This window comes from Nyctereutes procyonoides, unplaced genomic scaffold (genome assembly GCF_905146905.1).
Source record: "Nyctereutes procyonoides isolate TBG_1078 unplaced genomic scaffold, NYPRO_anot_genome, whole genome shotgun sequence".
Taxonomy (NCBI): domain Eukaryota; kingdom Metazoa; phylum Chordata; class Mammalia; order Carnivora; family Canidae; genus Nyctereutes; species Nyctereutes procyonoides.
In genome coordinates this window covers 21,399,922-21,423,913 of record NW_026575037.1, presented here as the reverse complement: position 1 = coordinate 21,423,913, position 23,992 = coordinate 21,399,922, and the positions used below count along the sequence as shown (strand labels likewise).

The following is a 23,992-nucleotide window of genomic DNA, read 5'->3' as shown; positions in this document are numbered from 1 at the left end:
CCCCGCCGCAGCCCCCCGCGCCCGGCCCGCCGCCCGCCGCGCCGCCGCCGCCCGCGCCCGCCCCGGCCCCGGCCCCGGCCCCGGCCCCGGCCCCCGCCCCCGCGCCCGCCCCGGCCCCGGCCCCGGCCCCGGCCCCGCCGCAGTTCCCGCAGTTCCACGTCAAGTCGAGCCTGCAGATCAAGAAGAACGCCATCATCGACGACTACAAGGTCACCACCCAGGTGCTGGGGCTGGGCATCAACGGCAAAGTCCTGCAGATCTTCAACAAGAGGACCCAGGAGAAGTTCGCCCTCAAGGTGGGTCCGCGGGCCGCGGCGGGCGGGGGCGGGGGCGGGGGCGGGCTCCGAGGGGCTCCCGGGGACGCCGCCTCCCCGGTGCCCCGCTCCGGAGCGGCCGGAGCGCACCGAGCCCCGCGGGACCCGGCGTGGGCCGGCGGGGCGGGGGGGGGGAGGGGGGACGGAGGGGGGCGCTCGCGGGGGGCGGGGGGTCGGGGCGCTCGCGGGGGGCAATGGGGGGCGGGGCGGGGCGCCCGCGGGGTCGGGGGCGCGGGGGGCGGGGAAGGTCAGGTCCGCGCCCGCCACGCCGCCGACCCGGCTTCCGGTCACCTCCGGGTGTGGGTGGCGGGACCCGGGAGGGACCCGGGAGGTCCCTGCCATCTTGGGGTTGCGGCGGGCCCCAGCCGGGGCGCAGGCCGGTTGGCTCGGGGACCCCACTTCTGCTAAGTTCGCCCCGGCCCGAGGAAGTGATTTTCGGGGGCTGTGGTTCCCCGTCCTCTCCTCCCTCCTTTCTTGCCCTCCGCGGGCACCGAAGGCCCCATTACTCATTGAGCTGGTTGGTCGCGGAGTTTGGAGAAGTCGGATCCGGGGTTGCTTTAGCCTCGCTCCTTATTTGGGAGCCGGAATGTGTGATTTCACTTCCCTGGGCCTCCGGAGCGGCGCGCGGGGGGGGGGGGGTGCGGGCCGGGGATTCCGCGGGGCCCGGGGGGGGGGGGCGACCCCGAGCAGCCGCTCCGACCTGCGCCCGCCGCTCCGGGGCTGCACCGCGCCTCGGCCGCGCTGATTCCGCAAATCGGAGAGGGCGGCCGGAGCCCCGGACACGGGATTGGTGGATGCTCCTGCTCGGAGGGAGCGTTATCCTCCAGCTGGGGAAACCCAACCTCTTTTTTTTTTTTTTTTTCTAAGGGGGTGTGGTGGTTGGGGTGGGGATAAGGATTGAAGGGAGAATACCCGCTTCGGGAGTTAGACAGAATGGACTTGGAGGTCTTGGTGCCACGGGTGGGTCCCCCGTGCAGCGTGAGCCAGGGTTCGGGGTCACTAAGAAGGTTTTCCCCTCCGACAGGTTTCAGATCAAACCACATCTCTAAAGGTGACACATCAGGCCTGTTTCCCCTGGGGCGTCTTAAATGATTGGAGGAGTAGAAAAATACTTCCTGTGTTATATTTTTCTCTTCCACCTACCCCCCCCCCAGCTAGCTGTGTTTAAGTTCTTTTTTTTTTTTTGATTTTTATTTATTTATTTATGATAGTCACACACAGAGAGAGAGAGACAGGGGGGCAGAGACATAGGCAGAGGGAGAAGCAGGCTCCATGCACCGGGAGCCCGACGTGGGATTTGATCCCGGGTCTCCAGGATCGGGCCCTGGGCCAAAGGCAGGCGCTAAACCGCTGCGCCACCCAGGGATCCCTGTGTTTAAGTTCTTAATACAAAACTCAGATAGGTGTGATGGGTGGGACTGTTGGAATATATAATTAGATGTAATAAAACTCTGGCACTTTGCAGTTGCAGAGGGCAAGCACGTCCAGTGTCCAGATTTTAAGGCCTCTACGGTGATTTTCTTGCTGCTCGCATCCTCCTTTTCCGGGGGGAGGGCTTTCAGCTAGCCCCAGCGTTGTCAGAATTTGGGTTTCGACTCCAAGCTCCTGCCGTGGGCTTTCGGTTGTTGTGCCTTGGACCACTCTTTTCCATACTCACAAGTGGGGACAGGCGGGAAGAGTGGTGGTTTACCTGTGGCTCTGACCTTGAGCAGCGGAGGTGAGTGGATGCTGTTTGACCACAGTTAACCTGTACCGGTGAGGAAGCGACAGACGTTGTTTCTGGGAGAGTTTTCTATTCCCTCTGAGAGGCCATCTGCCCTCACCCGTTGGCACTTTGGGGACAGTGGCTGTTCATCCCCTTGGATAGTTGGAATATTGCGCAAAGACTTCAGAACAGAAGCTCACAACTTCTTCCTTTATTCTATTTCATGACACGTAAAACCATAGGCTAAAATGTTTTAGGTTGGCGACTCAGATCTCTACCGTAATTCAGGCTTCTATTATTGTAATTAATAGAGAGATTTGGACGTTTCCCTCCTGTAAATCGTTCTGAAAGGAAAAATCCAGCAGCAGTCTAAGTAACACTCATAATTCATCCTGCTCAGGTTAGAAGTCGGTCTGTTTTGACAGGCAGCCTGCTCCCAGATATTATAAGTTGACTCAACTGTTAAATTGTAGATTCCCACACATCTTTGTGTAAAAACTTAATAATAGAGGAAGAAAGAAGGTATGAGGCATTCAGAGAGTGACAGCAGTGTCAACAGTACTTCCATATCCAAATATTGGCTAAGACATAATTACAGCTTGTGGGGGGAATCTGGGCCAAAGAACCCTGTTTGAGACATACACCAAAGAGATTTCTAGATCTTGAATCTTGATGAACTTAACCTCAGATGCTGAGTAGTGAAACGATTTTCAAAACCAGCAGTGCTTTGATTATAAAACGAGGGAGGCGGATGTTGCAGGCGAGGACGGATTACCCCACCTGGAAGGTGCCTGAGGAGAAAGGGACCAGACCTCTACTCTACATCCAGTGTCAGGCCGTTCCTGAGGATTTAGGGCAGGAGCTGTAGGGCTGGAGCCGGGCCTCGGATGGGGCTTCTGATCTCTGCTGTCTCACAGCTCTGAGAGTGGATGGGAGGGTGGCTGCCCCGGATGCCCTGCTCCTTCTGTGGTCTGATGACCTCTTAGTCCTCTTAAGTGAAATCAGTGCTTTTAAAAAAAAAAGTCCCCACTTAACCCTGCTGCTTCTCTACCTCCACCTCGGAGAGCTGGCATTTCAGGGCTTTTAGTGGGTGCTGTGACCTCACCTCACCATCTCTCCTGGCTGCTCTTGCTAAGTTCTGAGTCATACTCATACTTTGTCAGAGTCGGAAGGGACTTCAGAGGTCATCTCGTCTAAACCCCCTCTTCTCGCAGAGGAGAAAACCAAGGCCCAGAGCAAAAACTTGCTTGAGGTCATAGAGCCATGCACTCGGCAGAGGCAGGATTAGAACCTGGGGCGCCTGACTCCCCATCTCAGACCTCTTCCCACTTCATAACTGCAGTGACGTCAGCAGGCTCGGACCTGGGGTTGGCTGCTGCTCCAGAGCTCCCTAAGCCCGAGGAGCTGCCCTCTTACCCTCGTGGCTCTTGGCGAGGGGATGCCCGGTGGGGTATTTATTGCCTCTCCAGCAATAACGCCAGAGTTGGGGCGGGGGGGGGGGTTGGGGGGCAGCTTATATACCAACTCAGCAGGTTCATGAATTTTAAATTGGGTAATGAACTTTAAAAAAAATTTTTTTTTACACCACCTCCACCCCTTGGAAGGAACATTTGATAGAAATTGTACTTATTATTTTTTTGTATAAGAATGTGGGAATTCTCCTAACTATTTCTTTGGTAAGGACACTTAGTCTCAATCCACTTGTGTAATAATTGGTTGTACTCCCTGGGGGGTTCCTCAGCTGCTTCCTGCTGCACTGTGTCATGGTGACTCTTGGGTATTAGCTGAACAAATTTAATTAAAGCTTGCACCGTTGTCCCTCTCTGCTGTGTGACTCTGATTAGTTGAAGCGTATTATTGCCGTACAAAATATAGACTGTTATCATACCTTATCTCTGTTTATCTTTCCATTGCGTGGATTAGAGAAAACAAGGTCCTGTGATGTCGTCTCCTTTCCTTTCTCCTGTGGTTCTCCCTCCCTAGGTCACTTTGTGTCACTGTGGTGTGGCTTCCTATGGTGTTCTGAAGGGGAGATAATCGGAACCTCCCATGGTTGTTCTGGACGCAGAGGGGAACACAGGCGCTCCCACGGTCCCGAAGTACAGGCTGCCTCCTGCTCAGCACACCTCATGCTGAGTACCTCCTGGGGAGCAGGATGGGTAGCCTGGCTGCGTGAGGGGCAGTGTCCCCAAATTGTCTTTGCTGGTTGGAATTACATGGGGGGACAGTGTCATTGACTAAATCGGCCTCTTTTCCTTTAAAGAAAGAGAGGTGGGGGAGAGAGAGCCTCAAACAGGCTCCAGGCCCAGTGTGGAGCCCGAGGAGGGGCTCGATCTCGTGACCCTGAGATCATGACCTGAGCTGAAATCAAGTCAGACGCTTAACTGACCGACACCCAAATCAGCCTCTTTTAAATCCACTGTGGTTATAGGTTGTTGACATTTCGCTGAGCATCCTACCATATGCTTGGTGCTGTAGAGGATACAGAGATACAGACGTAAAAAATGCCTTAAAACTTAGGGGGTCAAGAAACTGATTTGGAGAAGGCAGGATTAACAGATGGATGCTGCATTGTCCAGTATGGTTGCCAATACCCACGCACAGTTATTTAAGCTAAAATTAATTAATATGAATTAAATAAAAAATGAGCCAGCCAGCTTTCAAGTGTTGAGAAGCTACGCACGGCTGCTGGCTACTGAACGGGATAGGTTGGAAGAATAGATTCATCCTCGTAGAAAGTTCTACTGGACTGTGCTGATCTAGAGGTGAAACTGTGTGGTTGGGGATAGAAGAGTTTTGGAAGGGAAATCTGTGAGGAGCCTAGGAGCCACCGAGAGCTCATTGCTGGGCCTCTGAAGTTTGAGCAGATTTGTAGGAGGGGCTGGTGACCCTGGCCCTGAGGGGAGAACAGGAGACCAGGTGGGCAGGGAGCGTGTAGGGCTGCTGGCCCAGAAATGAGGCGAACCTAGCTTTGTATTAAAAGCAGGTTTTACAGTATTTGTGGGGCATGAAGTAAACTAACAGGCTGTTGTAAAGAAGGGTGACAGATCACAGAGGTTCAGACCAGGGAGGTCTAGTTTCTGGTTTCAGAGACCCCCTCCCTCTCGTGGGGCCTTGGCGCCCGCTGAGGCAGGATCAAAGGTGGATCAGCGCAGGGTCCTTTTTCACTTGTGAATTCTGGGCTTTGATGGAGCTTGAAAATAGTTTCCAGCTAAGATCTGGGATCGGTGGCTGATGGAAAGGGGGAGAAAAGCAGCCCCAGGCCTCGGGACCAGATGTTGGTGGGTGCCTGGGAAATGAAGATGCTCCTTTTCAGGGGGGCATGAAGGTATCGGGGCCCACGATTAACATGTTTTGACTGCTTGGGACCAGAGGAGTCGACTCATCATCAGTTGACGATTCTCCCTAAGAAGCAGGTGCAGGGATTCAGGGAGAGGTCTGGAAGGGCCAAGCTTTGGGACTGCAGATTTAATCCCTGGCCAGCTCCTGGGTTGGAGGAGAGGCCAAAGCTCCTGTCACCTGCAAACCCCAGGGGAGTGTGGAGGCCGTGCCAGGAGGAATGTCAGCCACAGTGGGGAAGGACAGGGCACTGGTGTCTGCATTGGAGTCCTTCCCAGGAGGCCCTCAGGGCTCTGATTCAGGACTCTCCCTGGTGGTTGGAGGTCTTGCTTCCTCTCTTCCACTTTGGGCCCTTCCAAGGGCCACATGGGGTCCCTTTTTCCCTGTCTTTCCCGGACTACATCCTTGCAGATGCTTCAGTGTTCCAGGAGGGAGGGGCGGGCAGGGCAGAGTTGTTCTTTGTGTTCCAAGGGGCCGCATCTGCTCTTGATAATGATTTAAGGCCCGTGCGGAAGAGTCCCATACCTCATTGCACCTTAGAGCTGATGACACTCCCTGGGCATCTTTCTTGACTCCTTCCATCTCACCAGAGTGGGAGGCGAGGCCAGGCAGGAAGGGTTCCCAGGTCTTACCCTTGGTCTTCATCAGGGAAGCACTTCCCTGGGATCTTCCCTCAGTCTCAGTTCCCGTGATGTTTTGGTTGCTACAGGTAGTAGTATTGGGATTGTGGCCCTTGCAGGGCAAAACTGAGCTCAACTAACTGCTCCCTGGGCTTTTTCTACATAGGTCACCTTATAAATGGGGACATTGGTGGAGAGAAGGGGCCATGCCCCTGGGCAGCTTGCCGTACACCGGGGGTAAAACCTAAATCAGATTTGGTACCTTTTCTCATCATTAGGGGGATACTGATATTTTGCATTTTAGGATATATATGGGTACAGATTTATGAAGATGAGCCTGTTATTACTGGTCATGTACTAGCTGAGAAAGCAAAAGATGATGTCCAGTGTATTGTGCCCTGCTAACTGGTCATGTGACCTTGAACAGGTCAGTTAAATTTCCCAGGCTTTGGTGCCTGTGTCTGAGGTCAGGCTCCCAGTTGCTCCTGAGCACTGGCATGGGTGGGGTGGGAGGGTGGGTGGGTACGGGGTGGAAGGCTGTGCCCAACCTGCTCCCTGTCGGACCATCAGCAGTGCCGGGGCCAGCGGGGATGCCCCTGTGATAAGCTTGATGCTGGGCTCCACGGTAGCTGCGTCCAGTTAATTAATACTCATCGCCGACCAGCTGCTCCTTCTCTCGTGGGAAGACTTGGCAAGCGTTCCAGCGGGCGCCTCGGCGGAGAGCATGGGCTGTGTAACTCGGGGCGGGGCAGGGGTCTCCTCTTACCTTGAGGGCAGAAGAATCCTAGTGTCGTGGGGTCTCAGGGTAGAGAGGAAGAACTCTTCATGTTCTGGAACTTTGTTCCCATTTGAGGTGTGGGGCCAAACAAGGCCGCGGCGATTGGCTGTGCAGGCTGCGCCCTGCAGGGGGGCGGGGGTGAGAGCTGTAGTCCGACCTGCTGTCCACTAGTCTGGCTTCGTGTTGCCTTGGTGTGGGGCTCGTCCCAGTGGGTTCCTCCTTCTAAGTTATCCAGAGATATGGTGGGGGCTGGGGGCTGTTCCCAAAGCCCATGAGGAAATCGGGATGTATATCCAGATAGCACTCCTCCCCTCCCCAAGGTTACGTAAGACTAGAGACCAGAAGTCCGGAGAAGCAAGAGGAAAGACGGATGCCTGGGGATGCCTCTTTCCTCCTCTTCCGGCTCACTTGGTGCCAAAGCCGTAGTTTCAGCCCAGAAGCTTTGGCTGTGGGGTCCCGCGGGCCAGGCCACCCTGTGTGGTTGGAGGAATGAGACACCCAGGGCAGAAGGGGATGAGATTGTGCTCAGCCCCTGGGAGTGCAGCCTTGGGCTCCTGGTTCTCCAACCTAGTAAACATCTCTGGGTGCGAGCTGGTGGGTGGGAGAGGCTGGGACGAGGCCCCAAGGTCAAACCCTATCTGTTAGTCGTGTTCCCCTCCAGCACCGGCCAGTCTCTGTGTTTATTCTGCTAGGAACCTGAGCTGCCCAGAAGGGTCATGTGAAAGGGCATCTTACTCTGAAGGGACGTTCCAGGCATCTCCGTGGCCAGCAGCCATCTAGCGCTCATCTGGAAGGTGAGGGGTGGTGGCCCAAGGCAGACGCTGGGTGGCCACCATTCCAAGGCTTTCCTGTCTCCGAGCAGATGAGGGGAACAAAGGGGGCCTTCTCTCTCTCTGCGTGACTCGGCCCCACTGATTCTTTTGAACCTAGAGCAAAGGTGAGGGGGACCTACTGACGAGCCCCTGCTGGGGACCTACTGACAAACCTCTGCCTTCCACCCCTCCATGGCAGGTGATGGCGTCAATCACCTTGCTGCCATTGTGATGATCCATATTGTCACTAGGCTCCCAGCCTACACACACGGGACATTTGCAACCTGGCCTCCCGCCCGGGGCCTAGAATTGTTGCTCAGCCCCTCTGTCCCAACAGCTAAAAATAGACCTGCCACTGGTGCAGTCTCCCCTCGCAGCCCGGCCCTGCTGTCCACCCCAGCCTTCCTGTCCCTGCCACACTGCAGAAGACGGAGTCTCTCTTCTAGCTCGAGATCTCCCCCTGCGCCCCCTACTCTTGCAGCCTGAGCTTGGTGGGTGGTTGGGGCCAACTGCCTTTCCCGAGCCCTGGGAGGGAGGCATGGCTGGGGCTGCTCCAGGTAGCGGATCTCACTCCTGGCACTCGGAAGAGCGATAAAAGTGATTGCCCCCAACCACCTGCCGAGCTCAGGCTGCAAGGGCAGGGGGCCGCCGCTGTACAAGGGGTACAAGGGCCCCGGGGAGCTGCCCTGCTTCTTCTCCATCAGGGGGAGGGCTAGGGGGAGGGTGTGGAAGCTCATCAGAGTCCATGAGACTTTCCCCGTGCTTGCCTCCTGCCCTGGCTGCCTGCAAGGTACACTGGCAAGCAGGCCTCCCTGCCGCAAGGTGTATGGCTGAGTTAGGAGGCCCTCCCCCGACTGCCCCGTGACCGCCTGCTACCTGCCCTAGGACTCCTGTCCCGTTGCTCAGCTATAATCTCCCCCCTGCTGTGTGGGGCTTAGGGTTACCAGGCTCAGAGATGTGACCTCATACTGTCGGCCTCCAAGCGTTACTGGGCCCTGGTTACTGGGCCCTGGCTCTCGGGCCCTCCTTCCCGAGTCAGGCCATGGCTCCTCCAGCCTTTCCAGCTTTGCCACCTGCAGGATGTCACAGAGAACACCGGTCTCTTCTGTCTCCTGACTGTGGGGGCAGGGTTGTTGCTGATCCATGTCCATCGAAGCCCAGTGGGGTGGCCTCTTCCCTTCCTGCCTGGGGATCCTGGGCAGGCGAGGAAGCAGAACAGAGATGCTAGGTGATAGCATGATAGATACTGGGTAGACCATTTCTTTTAGCTTGACTTTGGCATTCTTTCTGACTTTCCTAATCCTTGGACAGCTGTTGGTACTAACCATGCAAACAAGGGTTCTGCATCTTTTTTTCTGAGATTGAGGTTTGTTTGGGAGAAGAGGTGTGTGAGGGTAGGAGCTGAGGTAGGTCTTGGGGGGGCCTCTGGCTTCAGCTCGAGTTACATACTGGACTGTGTCTCTGTGGACTGCTTTCTCCTGTCTGTCCCCCTGAGGCCTCATTTTCTCTGCGGGGAGAGATTTATCTGCCAAGGCCCATTGGCTTCTGGAGGGAGGAGTTGGGTGTAAACTGCTAAGAGTTTATTTTTAACTCTGACAGAAGGAGCCCCTGTCCTTGGAGTAACCATACCCTCCCTCTTCTCTGTCCCGGGCCTCCTCCTCTGGCTTCTGAAATTCTTAGAGGAAAGCTTGCAGATTCTAAAGGCCAGGCTTCAGGGGAGCTGGGGCAGTGAAGCCTCTCCAAGTGGAGGATCTGCCAGTTGCTGGACAGGCCAGACTTCTGTAGAGCTCAGAGGACCCTGGGGGGAGGGGCAGGGAGGTGGAGGGGGAGCCCTGGGCAATGGAGGCCACAAGTGTGGAACTTAGAGCATCCTAGGAATGCAGGTGGACTGGTGTAGAGGCCATAGGGGCCTTGGGCCGACTCGCCAGCAAATGCCAGCAAAGGCGAAGGTAGCAGGGGTCATCTTGCGCCCTTCAGGTGCCTCTGTCCTCATAGGCACCCGGAGCTCTGAAGGGGAGAAGGAATCGGGGACAGAGCCAGTGCATATAGTAGCCTGCTTTGGAAATGCCTGTGTTTACAGAAACACTGAAGTTTCATTATTCCCTCCAACTGCCGGGCTCCTGAGTGTCACCTTTCCACTGGAGCTGGTGTGGGATCCTCAGGGACTTCATACAGTCATGTGACCCCCAATGTCCCCCCTCGCCTGGCAGGGTGCTGGTCACCTGGGCTCCCCGCGGGGAAGAGGAGGGGTACCAGTGCCCCTCGGCCCGCATCTGGACCCTTCTGATTTCATTGACTTGTTTTGGTTACCTTGCCTTAGATTTTTAAAAGGAACAGAGACTGGGGTTTGAGGTGTAATGAGAGCAAGAAGGAAGGGAGAGCCGGAGGTGGGTGGGGTGGGTGGGGTGGAGTGGGGTGGGGTGGGGCCAGGCCGGAGAAACGCGTGGCTGCCTCTGAGAACCTCAGCTGGGGAATGGAGGTCTTGCCCCCTCTGTTCCTTGGGGGATTACTCTGCCTAAAGCCAGCTCTGATCATGTATCTTCCCCACTTAAACCCTTCAGTGGGTTCACTCTGCCTGTAAAATACAGGACATTTCCGGATCCTTCCCTGATGTGACCCAATCTGTTTTTTTGTGGGGTTTTTTTTGTTGTTGTTGTTGTTGCTGTTTATTTTCTGAATACCTGCTGTGTTTCAGCTGAAGTGCCTTACTTTTGCTGTTTCCTTAGTAGGGCCCTGCCTCCCTCTCATTCCCCACCCCCCGTCACCTTTGCTCACGGGATGTATGCCATCTGTCCACCTGTATCATCTTTGCCTCCCTGCCTCACCCCTCTCTGTATCTAGCTACTCCACCCTGTACAAATGCTGCCACTTTCATGAAAGCCTTCACGCTAGAAGTGGCTCTCCCCCACCTTCCCTGTCAAACTTGCCAAGACACTCTTCCCCTCTGTTTCAGTCTGTCTCCACGTTCAAGGGGGCTCTTCTAGATACTGGATTGTAAGTCCCCGAAGATTCACATCTTCGATATTTATATATCCTCTTATTTCCATGTGACTGTATACCCTCTTTAAAAAAAAGATCATGGAGTATTTTGGCATCGTGCATCATACGTAGCTGCCTAATAAAGGTGTGATCGCTGAGTAATAGTGGGCGCTACCTGCATGAACGTAAGGTCCTGATAGTGATCCTCAGGTGGAGGGGGGACAAGAGGAGCGGCCCAGGGCGTGGAGCGGTATTGGGCTAGGCTCTCTGAGATTGAGCCAGGGGCCTAGTAAAGCCCCCCGCCCCCCCGACCGTGTCCGAACCTGTTCTTCCTCTTATCTGCTAAGAAACCATTCATAGCAGAACAGTCTTCTGGGCATTTCTTCCCTCCACACATTCGGATCTGCTGACTCAAGCTGGCACCTTCTGTTTCTGCTAACGGATTTCTCGTTCTTGTAAGGGCCCTGACCACAGTTTCCCATTGATGCCTCTTCTCTTTCTCCTCCCTGCTCCAGAGCCCCTCCTTTTCCTGTTCCACTATGGAGACGATCCTTCTCTCAGAGAATTTTAACTGAGAACGGGACAGATGTAGAACTAGCCAGCTCTCCTCCAGCTCTTGGCACCTCTAGTTAGCTCCAGACAAAGCAGAGACACACAGATGCAGTCCAGGGTGATGTGACGGCTGGCCTCGCTCCTGCGTGTCACAAGGAGACGGGTATTGAGCCCCAGGTTGCCAGGTCTGAGGTCAGAGGTTTGAATTTCCATGGGGCCACTTAATTCCATGCCACAGATTTGTAGGAGAAACAGATTGGGACTGGTATCCGAGCGCCCTGGCTTGTGTGGTCCTCAGCAGGTCTGAGAACCTGTCTGGGCCTCACTCAGTTTCCTCATTTGTGAATCACAGGGCTCGGGCTTGATCTCAGACTTGATTGTAGAGGACTCCTGCCTTGAATGAAGGGTTTTCTGTATTACTGTTCCCGCACTGCTGGGAAACCAACCCTGTGCTGGGAAGAAGGTGGGCAGCCAGGTTCCGGGCAGCAGGGACCGTTCCTCTCTACCCTCACCTTCTGCAGGCCAGTGTTCTGTCACCATTCCCAGGGCTGTAGTATTTTTATTCATTCAGCCGTTCAGCCAGTGTTTATAAACATTTATTCTCCTCCATGCTTGCCTCTTGCCTTCCCTGCTGCCTGGCCATCAGGACGCCCAGATGGCAGGATTAGCCTCGAATGGGAGACGAGTCAGGGTCATCCCCTTGGGTTTAGACCCCTTTAATACCTCTGCTATATGAGATGAGAGGAATTTGGAACAATGAGGGCTGATTCTTTCTAGCAGCTTAGACTAGACTCCTGCCTTTCTAAGCAGGATTTGCCTTAGGGTGCCTTCTATCCCTCTGTGATCCGAAGCAACTTACTACTCGAGAAAATTAATTAGCAGCGCTGAGGATGACTTCTGCAGCCTCCCTGAGGATAGATCAGAGCGGCACAGGGACCCTGATGCATCTAACAGTCCTCCGTCTCCTGCCTCATTCAGATCACTGCTAACCGTTTAGCAATACTATGAAGGTTTCCCAGATTAATAACAAGTCTTTATTGAGCAGATACTTTGTGTCAGGCATTGTGTGAGGTGTTTTACTTACATTCTTGGTAATCCCTAAAATAATACTGCAAGGTCGAAGTCTTTACAGAACGCTTAGACTTTACAGAAGGGGAAAGTGGTCAGACACGGTCAGAACAGTGCATTCGCTAGCAACGATTTACTGAGCACCTGCTAAGCGCCGTCAATTATTTTCGGCTCTGGGGGGATCTGTTAAGTGCACAAACCAGACCAAAAAAAAAAAAATCTTGTCTGCATGGAGCTTACATTCTAGCAATGGGAGACTGACAAGACATAATCAATTAAATGATACAGCTTGTCAGATGGTGGCAAAAAGGGACACCTGGGTGGCTCCGTGGTTGAGTGCCCAGGGCGTGATCCTAGAGCCCCGGGATGGAGTCCTGCATCAGGCTCCCCGCAAGGAGCCTGCTCCTCCCTCTGCCTGTGTCTCTGCCTCTCTCTCTGTGTGTCTCTCACGAATAAATAAAATCTTAAAAAAAAAAGCAAAAAACAAACAAACAAACAAAAAAAACATGGTGGCAAAAAGAAAGGAGGCCCTGGACTGCTGGGCGTGTGTGTGGCTCAGGGAAGGTGCACTGGGAGTGCACTTGGGAGTCCTGGGAGGGGAGCCATCAGGTACAGAGCCATGAGGCTGCCGGTGCTGGGAGGGTCGGACTCAGCCTGCGCTCCCTCTGGCTTGCCATGCTGCCTCTCTATATAGTTCCTCTACGAATCCGTTGTAACTTAGTGCTTAGTTGCCCTAGCAGTTAGGTTGTATCCTCAAATATTTATGGAATGCTTGTTTTGTGCACATCGCTACACTGATAGGGTATGGGCCCTGCCTTTGGGAACTGATGGTCCAGACGGGGAGTGAACACCCGTGTGAGTATAAAAGGAGTGAAAAAGATGAAAAAGACCCCGCCCCCCATGAGGCCCGCGATCCGGATCGTGCCCTCTCACACATACTCTCATTTGACGGTCTCTGACACAGGCAGGCCAGGACGTCTGATGTCTGGGTTTAATACAAAGAAAGAGGCTCGGGGAGGCGGCGGTGGGTAAGTGGTGGAGTCGGGGCTGTAGGGTGGCCACGGACACCTGGGAGGGGGTCAGCTCTGCCCGGAGTGGGCAGAGGACACCTCATGGAATCACACCTGTGACACACAAGGGGGGGGGCAGATAAAAGTGTGGCCGGTGGGAGGGATCCTGAGGAATAACGTGAAGAATGACGCTGGGTACTCCCACCTTCCGTTCGGCCCAGGGGGGCAAGGCTGACCTCCTCCCAGGGATCTCCGTGGTAATAGGAAATGCTTGGGGTGGGGTGTTGGCGGCCGGCCGGCCAGTAGAGCCGGGGAGGAAAGGAGTCATGAGGAGTTGGCCGGGCTGACCCCGTGGCAGAGCTGACTTTTATGGGCCGCTGGGCCCTCACGGGACTCCTGTCCAGCTCCGAGGGGCCACGCCGAGCTGCGCCCCTGAGGTGGGGGGGGCAGGCGGCGCGCAGGGTGCCGGGGCGGCTCTCGGGCCCGGGCTCCGGCCACCTTAGGCTCCTGCCTCTCGGGGCCTCCGGAGTCCGGGCTCAGGTTGGGGCCGACCGTTAGCGCAGCTGGGAAAGTGAAGCAAGGCCTGGGTTTTTTCCTGAGCGAGTGTCGTGGTGAAGGAAGTTGCAACACGATCTTCTTTTCTTTTCCTTTCTTTTCTTTTTTTTTTTTCTCTTTTTATAGAAGGGGAAAACCATCTTCCAGTAAACTTCAAACTTCAGACACAGCCTCTAGTCTTTGATGGAGGGCACTGCCCGCGCCCCTGCCCCCGCGCTCTTGGTAGAGATCTTCCTTTCCTCCCTCGTCCCTCTCCTCCAGGGCCGTGGCCCTGCAGCAGGCCGGCTGCCTGGAGGGCTGCCCGGCGGCCTCTCCTTGACAGTGGGAGCTGGTGAGGGAGGACAGGTGGTTCCCGACACCCACCTGGCCTCTCCTGCTCCCGCATCCGGCTCTGTTCGTTGGGTATTCTAGAAGGCCGAGGCAATACTTCTCGGCTCAGGTAATCACACTCGGTGGTAGATTCAGAGCATGTGCCTAGGCAGGTGCTGGGCAGAGGGGCTTGACGTGTGGGAGGCGGGAATCAAGGCTGGAAGACCACACACGTTAATCTGGAGTTCTTGGTCAGGTTTGAATTTGGCCTTTGTACTGTACCTGGGCAGGAATCCAGTTATGTTTGAAAGCGTGCAGATGATTTATTTTCCTGATGAGAAATTTTGAGGTCTGGAAAAGTAGTGGGTTTGGGGTTGTGTTTCTTCTTCTCTTCTCTTCTCTTCTCTTCTCTTCTCTTCTCTTCTCTTCTCTTCTCTTCTCTTCTCTCTCTCTTGGATTTCTGTGCCCCCCAAATTTCCGTGGCCAAAACGTTCTCTACAAACCTTTGCGACCCTGGCTTTAGTCAACCAAGGGGTGTTTTAGGTCATCCCTGAGAGTGAGGCCTGCTTGCTCTGAGGAAGCTGGGAAAAGCCCCACTGCCTGGGGTGCGTGGTGGCTGCTGGCACTTCTAGTGCTGCTGGCATTAATTGCTTTCTCCAGCAGAGGAGGGCAAAGTCCGTAGGGGTGAGAGTTTTAGTTTGGGCTGTTTTCTGTACCTGTTGTCTTTGGTACAGCTGACATAGAGCTCCTCCTTTCCTGCGGTTTTCTTTGAATTTAATCTCCCTGTCTAGTGCCCTTCAGGCTGGACACGAGCTCTGAGAGGTGGTGGTGGATGGAGTTTGCTTGTTTACCTGGATCCCACAGTGAACACATCAGCCCTCTTTCACAGGACGCTGCGCTGGTCAGTAGCGTAGCCCTAGCCACATGTGGCTATTTAAGTTAAATAAATAAAACGAAACATTAGTTCCTCTGTAGCAGTAGCCACGTTGCAAGTGCTCAGGGGTCTCATGTAGCTAGTGGCCACTGTACTGGGCAGGACAGCTAGAGAACATTCTATCATCTCAGAACATTCTCTTAGACAATGCTGCACTCTGAGGTCATCATTCTGCACCCTGGTAGAGAATTATCCGAGGTGGAAGGGGATTTGTGGAAGAGCACACGGAGAGGTTTTAAGGCCCAGGTAAGGGGTAAAGAGGTGGTAATCATTTAAAAATGGACCTCAGATAGTATTTAGTTTGTCTTGTTTAGGACTATATCCCAGTAGATGGTCAGGTAGCCCCATGGCTCCCGCACTAAGTCAGTTGTCACCTATGGGTAACATTTGAAAATACAGATGCCTGGGCCTCACTCTCCATATCTTTTTGAGTCTGAGACCACAGAGGTGGCATTCAGGTATGTGTGTTCTCATCTGATCATTATCTGGGTTTGGCTACCACTGATCTATTGATCCTGAGCTTAAATTCCTCCAGTTATGGGGGGAGCTTACCCCTTTTCAAGAAAACCTTACCATTAAAAAAACAAAACAAAACAAACAAACAAAAAGCTGCTGTTGTTAAAGTTCTCTGTTTACTGAGTTCAAAATTTGTTCCCTGAACTTGTAATATTTCTTAGTGCTAGTTGCGTTTTCTGGAGCCTCACAGAGTGCTTCAGCTCCGTCTCCTGTACTCCGTCTTCTGCAGATGTTTGAACACAGCCTGTGACCCGACGGACGTCATGGCTCATTTTCAGAGTACTCAGCCTGCCAAGGGCTCAAGGGAGATGCAGAGATGAGACATCATTGCCCGGATCCTTCCAATTATCGGGCCTTGCTGAGAGATTGAGGAAAGGTCCGTGTCGCGGTGGACCCTGTCAGTGGAGGCTCCTAGAGGTTGTGCAGCCGGTGTGGACCATGTGTACCCTCCCCCTCTCTGCACACCGTTCCATAGGAAAGAGTCCCTATTTCTCTCTGCATGGTTAACGGTTGCTTTATGGGGCCACCGATCTGTTTGCCTTCAGAGGCGTTGGTAGACTCAGCCATCCTTTGCCCATCAGGTAGGACCATAAACATCACTCTGCTTAGAGACCTTCAGTAGCACCCTCCCCTGGCCTCCAGCGTGATGCATGGAGACTCCTAACATGGCCTTCAGACAAGCTAGCTTTGACCTTCCTTCCACCCCCACCCCTCACACACATACACTCCCCTTTCAGAGACCACTAACTACTCTCCACTCTGAGTACTTGCTTAGGCTCCCGGATCTTCTGCTGGGCCTCCCATTTGTTCATCATCTCATGTCCTGGTAGGGTTCGAGCTCTCCTTCGAAGCTTAGATTTCACCTGCTGCCCACCCCCCACCCCAGGCAGATGAGCTCCTTTCCTTATGCTAGTAGGTGGTTCATACTAGTGGTAAATCTGCTCTGAATTTGAATCACAGTCACTCTTGTGTCCTTCTGCCCTGGACTCTGAGCTCCTTGAGGACAAGGACTGTGTCCATTTGTTTGGAATCCCCCAGTGCAAAGCGTAGCGCCAGGTATTTAGCCGAGGTGTCGCGTGTGCCCCCAGAAGTGGGGTAGTCTTCCTGCCCGTGTGGCCTCGGGATTCCGATGAGCCCACCTTGGGGAGCAGGAACCCGTCTCCCAGGGCAGCCTTCTCTCCCCAGTGGCCTCGGGCCCCAGCAGCTCCTCAGAGAAAAGTGCTGTTTAGCAGCTGATAATTAGCACGCAGGGCCTGGAGCCTTGGCTGCCTCAGAGGCAAAACTGGTATTTAAACAATAAAGTTTTTGAAATCAAGAATTAAAGTGTCTGCTTCAGAAGCAGCTACATCCAAACAGAAGCTGCCTGGCTCCGATAAATGGAATAATGAGCGGAGCCAGGGGCTCCCTCTGGCCCTGCGGGGGCCCCGGGGCAGGCGGCCTGGCCTGGTGTCCGGAAAGGGTATTTCCTGTCGCAGCTCTGCCGGGACCTGGGGCTGCCTGGGGAGGGCGGGAGGCTTCTTTGGGAACGGCTGCCGGGCTTCCCTTTTACCCCCAGCCTGTATGGATTAGGCTCATTTTGCCCAGTGGACAAGAAGAGAAATTTGGGGAAACATACTAGGAATAAATGGGGGGCCTTTTCCGAGGTGCTGAAGCACACTTTTGCATCCAGGGCTAAATAGAGACGGTCCCCTGCTGCCTCTCTGTGTCTCCTCTTGTTTTCTGCTGCGCCGCTGGCGTGGAGAGGCGTGGAGAGGCGTGGAGAGGCGTGGAGAGGCGAGAGCTGACGTTCGGCCTCCTCCCTCCCTAGGTCAGAACCGGCGGGAGGAATTCCCCGGCCTCTGGTTGCTGCCCAGATACTAACCGCAATCTCCAGCTCCACTGTTCTAAGAAACTCGCGTACCAGGAACAGCCCGTGGCTTCCGAACAGGGGCAACTAACTGCTCGAGAGGCAGAGGCTTCCTGTGTGTGTTGGGGGGGGCGGCATTGAGAGGACCCTGCAGCCTGTCACCAGGACACCTGCCTCTGTGCTCAGCCGCAGAGGTCAGTGGGAGGTGCCCGTCCGGAGCCTGCTTCATCGGGAACGCACAGAGAGCCCACCCCGGGAAACCAGAGAGCCTCCCGAAGGAGCATGTGGCCAAAATCAGGGTGTCTGATGAACAATTTTTTTCAGGGAGCCGGTGGGGGAAGACTATTGTCCGCTCCTCTGGAGACAACCCGAGATGTAGATATATAGTTTGAATACAAAAACACTGGACTTTCTGGAAACGTTAACATCATCCGTGTCCCATCTGAGCGTCTGTCACTCATTGTGACCTCTCCGTTGGTATCTGGCCCATGGTGGGAAGAAGCCCAGGTGACAACCCTTGCCTGCCATCCTCTTCTGTTTCTCCGTGGGGATTAGTGGCATCGGTGGCTGAGCTCACCCAGACCATGTGACACTTGGTGGTGACCCCTCACTGACCGCAGGTGTGTACGCTGCGTGCATGACCCGGTTACCCATATAGGCAAATGCAAAACAGTTGGGGTAGTTAGGAGGAGACTTGATACAGGAAGAAAACCCAGTGGCTGGCCTGGGGTGGAGCCCTTGTCCTTGGTGACATAGGCTTAGGTGATTCACAGCCGACGTTGGCTCGGGTGTGTGCAGAGGCTCAGTTTCTCTGCTGAAGTTGTAACGGTCCTTCGGAAACTTCACTAGTTGAACTGAGGGTGAAGATGCCCCAAGCCTGTGTGCGCTCATTAACCTGTTCACCCATATGTTCACTGGCAGTTTATCGAAGGGAAAACATGTTTTTCTTATATACTCCCAATAGTAGGAGAGCTATGGTCAGGGGTCAGGGTGGAGGAGAGTTACCCATCTCTCCAGGCACCAGACGGTCTTGGAATGTGTTGGTGGAATGCCGGTCCCAAGATGCTCTGATGAGATAAATCTGGGAAATGCTCTGCATGCACATTAACATTTTATTTTATTTATTTTTTATTTATTTATTCATATTAACATTTTAAAGGCTCTGAGAAGTTCTGTAGCAAAAGAATCCATTTGACTTTGTAACCTAGTGCTCCTGACATTTATGGGATCCCTTTTTTTTTTTTTACCTATTACTTATTAGCATCCTTAGAGTCTACTGTTAGTCTACTGTTAGAGAAATGGCAGGACAACCTCCCTGCTCTGGGCGAGCTGCCCAGTGATTCGAGAAGAATTCACCTGACTCTAGGTCAGCCCAAGTTGGAGAGATTTTAAAAAGGTGTGTGTGTACATATGTGTGTGTGTGTGCGTGTGTGCTGGGGGGTGTGGCAGAGAAGGGCCCCTGGCAGGTGGCTTCTATTGAAGTTGGCCCTGTCTGCATCCCTGCTGGCTTTGTGCTTCTGGAGAAGGCTTTTGTCCTGGCTTGAACATGCTGAATAGCAGCTACATCTGTCATGCCTGGGAAGCGGCAGTTTGCAGCGTGGGGGGTGAGCAAGCAGTGAACAGACACCCCTGCTTGAGGCCCCGGCTGCTGAGAGTCTCTCCATATCGAAGGGAGGGGCTGGTGATCCAGAGGCAGCTGCTTGCTAATCCTGGAGTGGAGGGGAGCGAGATTTAGCTCCCTTATCTCTGCATTCTCCTTGTCCGATGGGGGAAGATTGTGTTGAACCCGAGCTGGTAGCTGGGAAGAAGCAGGTGGGCAGGATATTTTCTCCCCTTCACCAGCCACAAGGCATCTGGAGGGTGGAAGACACTTAGCTCTCCATTACCCAAGGCGGGGGGGGGGGGGGGGGCAGAGATGAAGCCATTTTGGTTTAAGTTTAAGGAAGAAATCAGAATTGTGAGGTGGGGTTCATCAAGTTTGTGATGTTTCAAAATTCGAGAGTCCTGGCTAGAATTGCTTTCAGACCGTTGGTGACAGGAGACGGGTGTGAGTGGCCGGCTCCTTAAGAAAGGTCTGGGGGGGCCCTTCCTGGGTTCTTCACCGGGAACAGAGCCAGTTCCAGGGAATTCCCGAGGCTGCCGCAGACTCAGTGCCCTCCCTGTGCCGCTTTGCTAGAATGCAAAGGATTTCTAAGGAAAAAAATGGGACCGTGAGTAGGAACCAGTCACTTGGTGGAGGTTGTACATGGCCCGTGCGGGAAGACCTCTGTGTAATTACGGCGGGCTCAGGATTTCCCTGTTTGTATGGATGTATGTGTTAATATATTTTTTTATGCTGCTTTTCCTCTTCTGACCTCCTCCCACAGGGGGAGGGGTTCGTCTGTTCTTAGGAAGCGGGGTGAGATGTCCCTTACCTCCCAGCTCCCCTGGCCTTCTCTCGCCTTCCCTGGGTCACAGCCCCCGAGGCCCAGAGTCACTGAGCGGGGGGAGCACCCCCAGTCCCTCTGATTGTTGCCCTTGTTAGTGGAGAGAGGGCAGATGCTCCCGTCCGTTGCCCCTGCACAGGAAGTCTGGGTGGGCCAGGTTTTGGTTTGGGAAACAGGAGCGTTAGAGGCTGCTGCCAACTGGGGTTGTGTTTGCAGACTCCCAGGCTCCAGTGTCTCCGGAGGGACCAGCAGCTCTGACCCTCGTGGGCTCACTCCAGTCCCCGGGGAGGGAGCCCTTGCCAGGAACCTCTGAGCTAACTGGAGGTGGGTGTTGTGTAAGGGTGGCCGAGGACTGCCCGGAGGACTGCCCTGCAGGAGAAGAGTAGGGGATGACTCCCTCCTTCCCCCACCGGCTGGGGATGCATCACCACTTCTGGGAATGCATTCAGGCCACTGATAGACCAAGTGGTCATTATGGAAATCCTTTCTTACCCCAGGGTGGGGCTTTACTTTTTCAGAAGAGTCTTTAGATGTCCTGGCCTCAAGGGACCAAGCCATTTACCTGCTGTCCCCTCAAGGCTAAAGGGCAGGGCACTGTCTGAGCCCCCATTCCTGCCCTCTGTCCCTGTTCCCCCTTCTTGTGTCATCAGTGGCCGTAGCCTGGTGAGCAGTGGGCATGGACTCAGGGGAGAGGCTGTCACCCCCACCCCCAGTTGTGGCACATCTGGGCCTATGCAGGGTGTCCGGTTGTCCTGCATAATGAGCATCCCAGACTTCCCCTAGGTGATGTGCCACAGTGATTCCAAGGGAGGAGTGGGATTTCCCCCACCCCCAGGCACTCGAGAGACTTCCTCCAGGCTCCTGGCTCCCATTTCCGAGTCCTGATCTCTGCGCAGTGTGCTCTCCCATTCCTCCCCCACCCCCACCCCCTGCCCTAAGGAGAAAGGCGGGAAGGAAGTCCAGCCAGAAGTTGTTTTCTGGTTTGTGAGGTAACGGTCTTTGGATTGAGAAACACACATGTACCCTCCCCTTTAAGATCTGAGGCCAGAAGCACTAGACTCTGGTTTCCACGGAAACCTGGGTGGGCAAGGCAGCAAGGCTGGTTATAGGTACAGAAATGGGGGAAGGGGCTCCCAGGGCCCCCTGTGCTTTTCGGGGGGCGGGTGGGGGTGGATCTGCATAGTCCACTCAGGGCCCTGGGTTGTATCCCTCCCCTGCGTCACCAACCACAGGGGAACCTTGGCAAATATCTCAAACCCTCAGCACCCTAGTTCCCATGTGCCTAAAATGAGGATCACACCGGCTCCACCTGGATTATGGATTTAAAGGTGACCTTATACACAGAAGGGCTTCGGAATATATACAAACTGAACAGATTTTAAGGTAGTATTACTTACCTAGGAAGATTGGAGAATCATGTCAAAGAACAGAGAGTTAGAGGCCTCTGGTAGGCTCCGTGTAGCTTAGATCTTACAGGAGAGGAGAGAGAGTAAAAGTGACTTGTCTACAGTTAGGTACTCAGCAGAACTGGGACTTAATTGTAGAACTGGGACTAGAACCAGGTCAGTCAGCTTTCTGGCAGATGCTTCTATCCCTTGGCAAACTCCGGGCTGTGTGTCCTTGGGGTAGAGAGACACAGAGTGGAGAAAACATGACACAGAAAACTTGGCAGTTTGTGTGCGATCGGGTGTAAATTATCCAGGCCATTGGGAGTTAGGAGGAGGATAGTAGAGTAGATAATCTTAAAATTATTAAAATTGGATTTTGCAAACTATTACTGATTTGTTTTCCCTCTACCAAATGTATCCCCGTAATTCTCTGGGGTTTCTATGATGTCCTGTGTCCCAGAAACCTGCTGTGTGTTGGGGGGGGAGGGCAGCATGCTCCTGCTCATTGATTCAGTGTTGGCTGTGGCTAACCTACAGAGCGGAGAGTCCACGTGCAGACAGGAGAGAGCTGGTCACGCCCAGTCCCATTCTTCGGGGACACATGGGTACGATGGCCAGGGCATGCCAAAGCTACCGGGCCTCTGCGTCCTCTGGCACCTGTCTAGAAACATGGTTTGCGCAGACACAATGAACAGTAGACTGTCAGAGCTGGAAGGCACGTGAGGGATCCTCTAAACTGGTCCCTTGAGTTTCCAGGGGCAGTACCGTGGCCAGCAAGGGGCAAGGACTTGTCTGGGACCGAGCGTCAGACGGTCATGGAGCTGGTCTCGTGGGAACAAGGACTTACGACTGCAGAGGTCTGAGCACCAAGCTCACATGCGTTCCCTCTTGGCCATGATTGCATGTCCCCAGGTCGGCCTGACCTTTTGCAGTTCTGCCCTTGAGAGGCCCTGATGTTGGCCGAAACCGTTCCTCTTCGTTCCCTTGCTGCCTTCTTCCTGTGACCCTCCAGCCACCTCTTTTCCCCTTGTGATCCCTACTGGCTGTCCCTTCCTTCCGTCCTCCTCTACTTTTTTGTTATGAAATACTTGAGACATGCAACCACCTTGAAAGAATTCTCTGGGGACCGCCCATCTGCCCAGCCACCTAGGTGGCTCTACCATTGACATTTCACTCTGCCAGCTTTCTCCTATCTTTCTCTATCTTTCCCTCTCTCACCCACTTATCGGCCTTCTTTCGAGAGTGCCTTTAAAAAAAAAATTATTTATTCATGAGAGACACAGAGAGAGGCAGAAAAAGAAGCAGCCTTCCCTCCCCGCCCCCCAGGGAGCCCAGTACAAGGACCGGATCCCAGGACCCCAGGATCACGACCTGCACCAAAGACAGATGCTCAACCACTGAGCCACCCAGGTGACCCTCGGGGGTGCCTTTTATAGTAAGTTGCAGGCATCAGTGTGCTTCACCCCTCAACATTTCCACATACGGAAGTATTAATTACAGTTTGGCATTTGTTCGTGCCTTTACTTTTTTGGGTTTTGGTGGTAAAATTTATGTAACTGTGACATGCTCAAAATTTAAATGTATCGCTTGATACGTTTTGATAAATGTTGCGTCTGTAAATTCCAAACGTCTGTCAAGATACAGAGTCAACATGGGGCTCCTGAGTGGCTCAGTTAGTTAAATGACCAGTTCTTGATTTCAGCTCAGGGTTGGCAGCCGAGGTGGCTCAGTGGGGTGGCTCAGTGGTTTAGCACCGCCTTCAGCCTAGGGCGTGGTCCTGGAGACCTGGGATGGAGTCCCACGTCAGGCTCCCTGCATGGAGCCTGCTCCTCCCTCTGCCTGTGTCTCTGTTTCTCTCTCTCTCTCATTAATAAATAAATAAAATCTTTTTTAAAAATAATAAAAAATTTTAAGAAATTAAAAAAAAGAAGACCTAGAACAAACATCTAAAAATGTTTAGTTAAGTTCCCTCATGATCCTTCCTAAACGATCACAGTTCTGATGTTTCTTCACCATAGGCAAGTTTTGCCTGATGTGGAAACACCATAGAAATGAAACCATCGGCATGAACTTGTTTATGTAAGGTTCATCCACATGGTTACCTTATTGGGAGTCTGTTCCTTTTTTATACTGAGTAGTATTCCATTGTATGGATATCGTGTTTTTGCCTATTCATTCTCCTGTTGATGGACATTTGAAGTGTCTCCAGTTTTGGACTATGATGAATAAAGCTTATGAACATTCTTGCATAATTCTTTTTGTGGACGTAATGTTTTTATTTCTCTTGGGTCAATACCTAGGAGTGGGATTGCTGGGTCAAAGGAGGCTGTTGTTACTTGTTCTGGACTCCGCCCTGCCCTCTCATTGTGTTCTGCACTCAAGTTTGAGAGTAGTGGAAAGTGCCTTCTTGCTCACCTAGATTATTCTCTTACTCAGTATAGGAATCCCCCAAGAGCCCACCTGACAGCATCTGCTTGAATGTATCCAAGGATGGGGAGCTTATTACCTTACCGGCCTCTTCTCTTATGAGGCAGCTCCTTATTGATTTCTGCCTCTTCTGTGCGAGAGCCCTATAGAATTTCAGGACCCCTGCCCCATCTCGTCCCTCAGCCATTCCTTCAGGGATTCTCTTCAAGCTAATTGTCCCTGTTGGTCCAAATGTTCCTCAGCTGACATTTTCTCAGACCTTTAATGTCCTGGTCATCACCCTCTGGAAGTTTAATGCTCTTTTTCAAATGCGTTGCTCAGAGGTGAGCGCTGGATTCTGGATGTGGTTGGGCCTGGACTCCTGTCTTGATCTAGGACTAGATCCACCCACGAACTGAAGGTGATATTCACTTC

At 53.6% G+C, this 23,992-nt stretch overlaps 1 protein-coding gene and 1 long non-coding RNA gene across 2 annotated transcripts in view; both read left to right on the top strand.

The window, feature by feature from the left end:
- Nucleotides 1-23,992, top strand: part of MAPKAPK2 (MAPK activated protein kinase 2) — a 63,286-nt gene that overhangs the window by 18,616 nt on the left and 20,678 nt on the right. The window contains exon 5 of the mRNA XM_055319180.1: nt 98-296. Coding sequence (XP_055175155.1) covers nt 98-296 — 199 coding nt within the window. The remainder of the gene's footprint in view (nt 1-97; nt 297-23,992) is intronic.
- Nucleotides 10,015-17,762, top strand: LOC129505814 (uncharacterized). The gene is made up of 2 exons (XR_008663604.1): nt 10,015-15,867; nt 17,299-17,762. It is a non-coding gene; the product is annotated as an uncharacterized LOC129505814 (long non-coding RNA).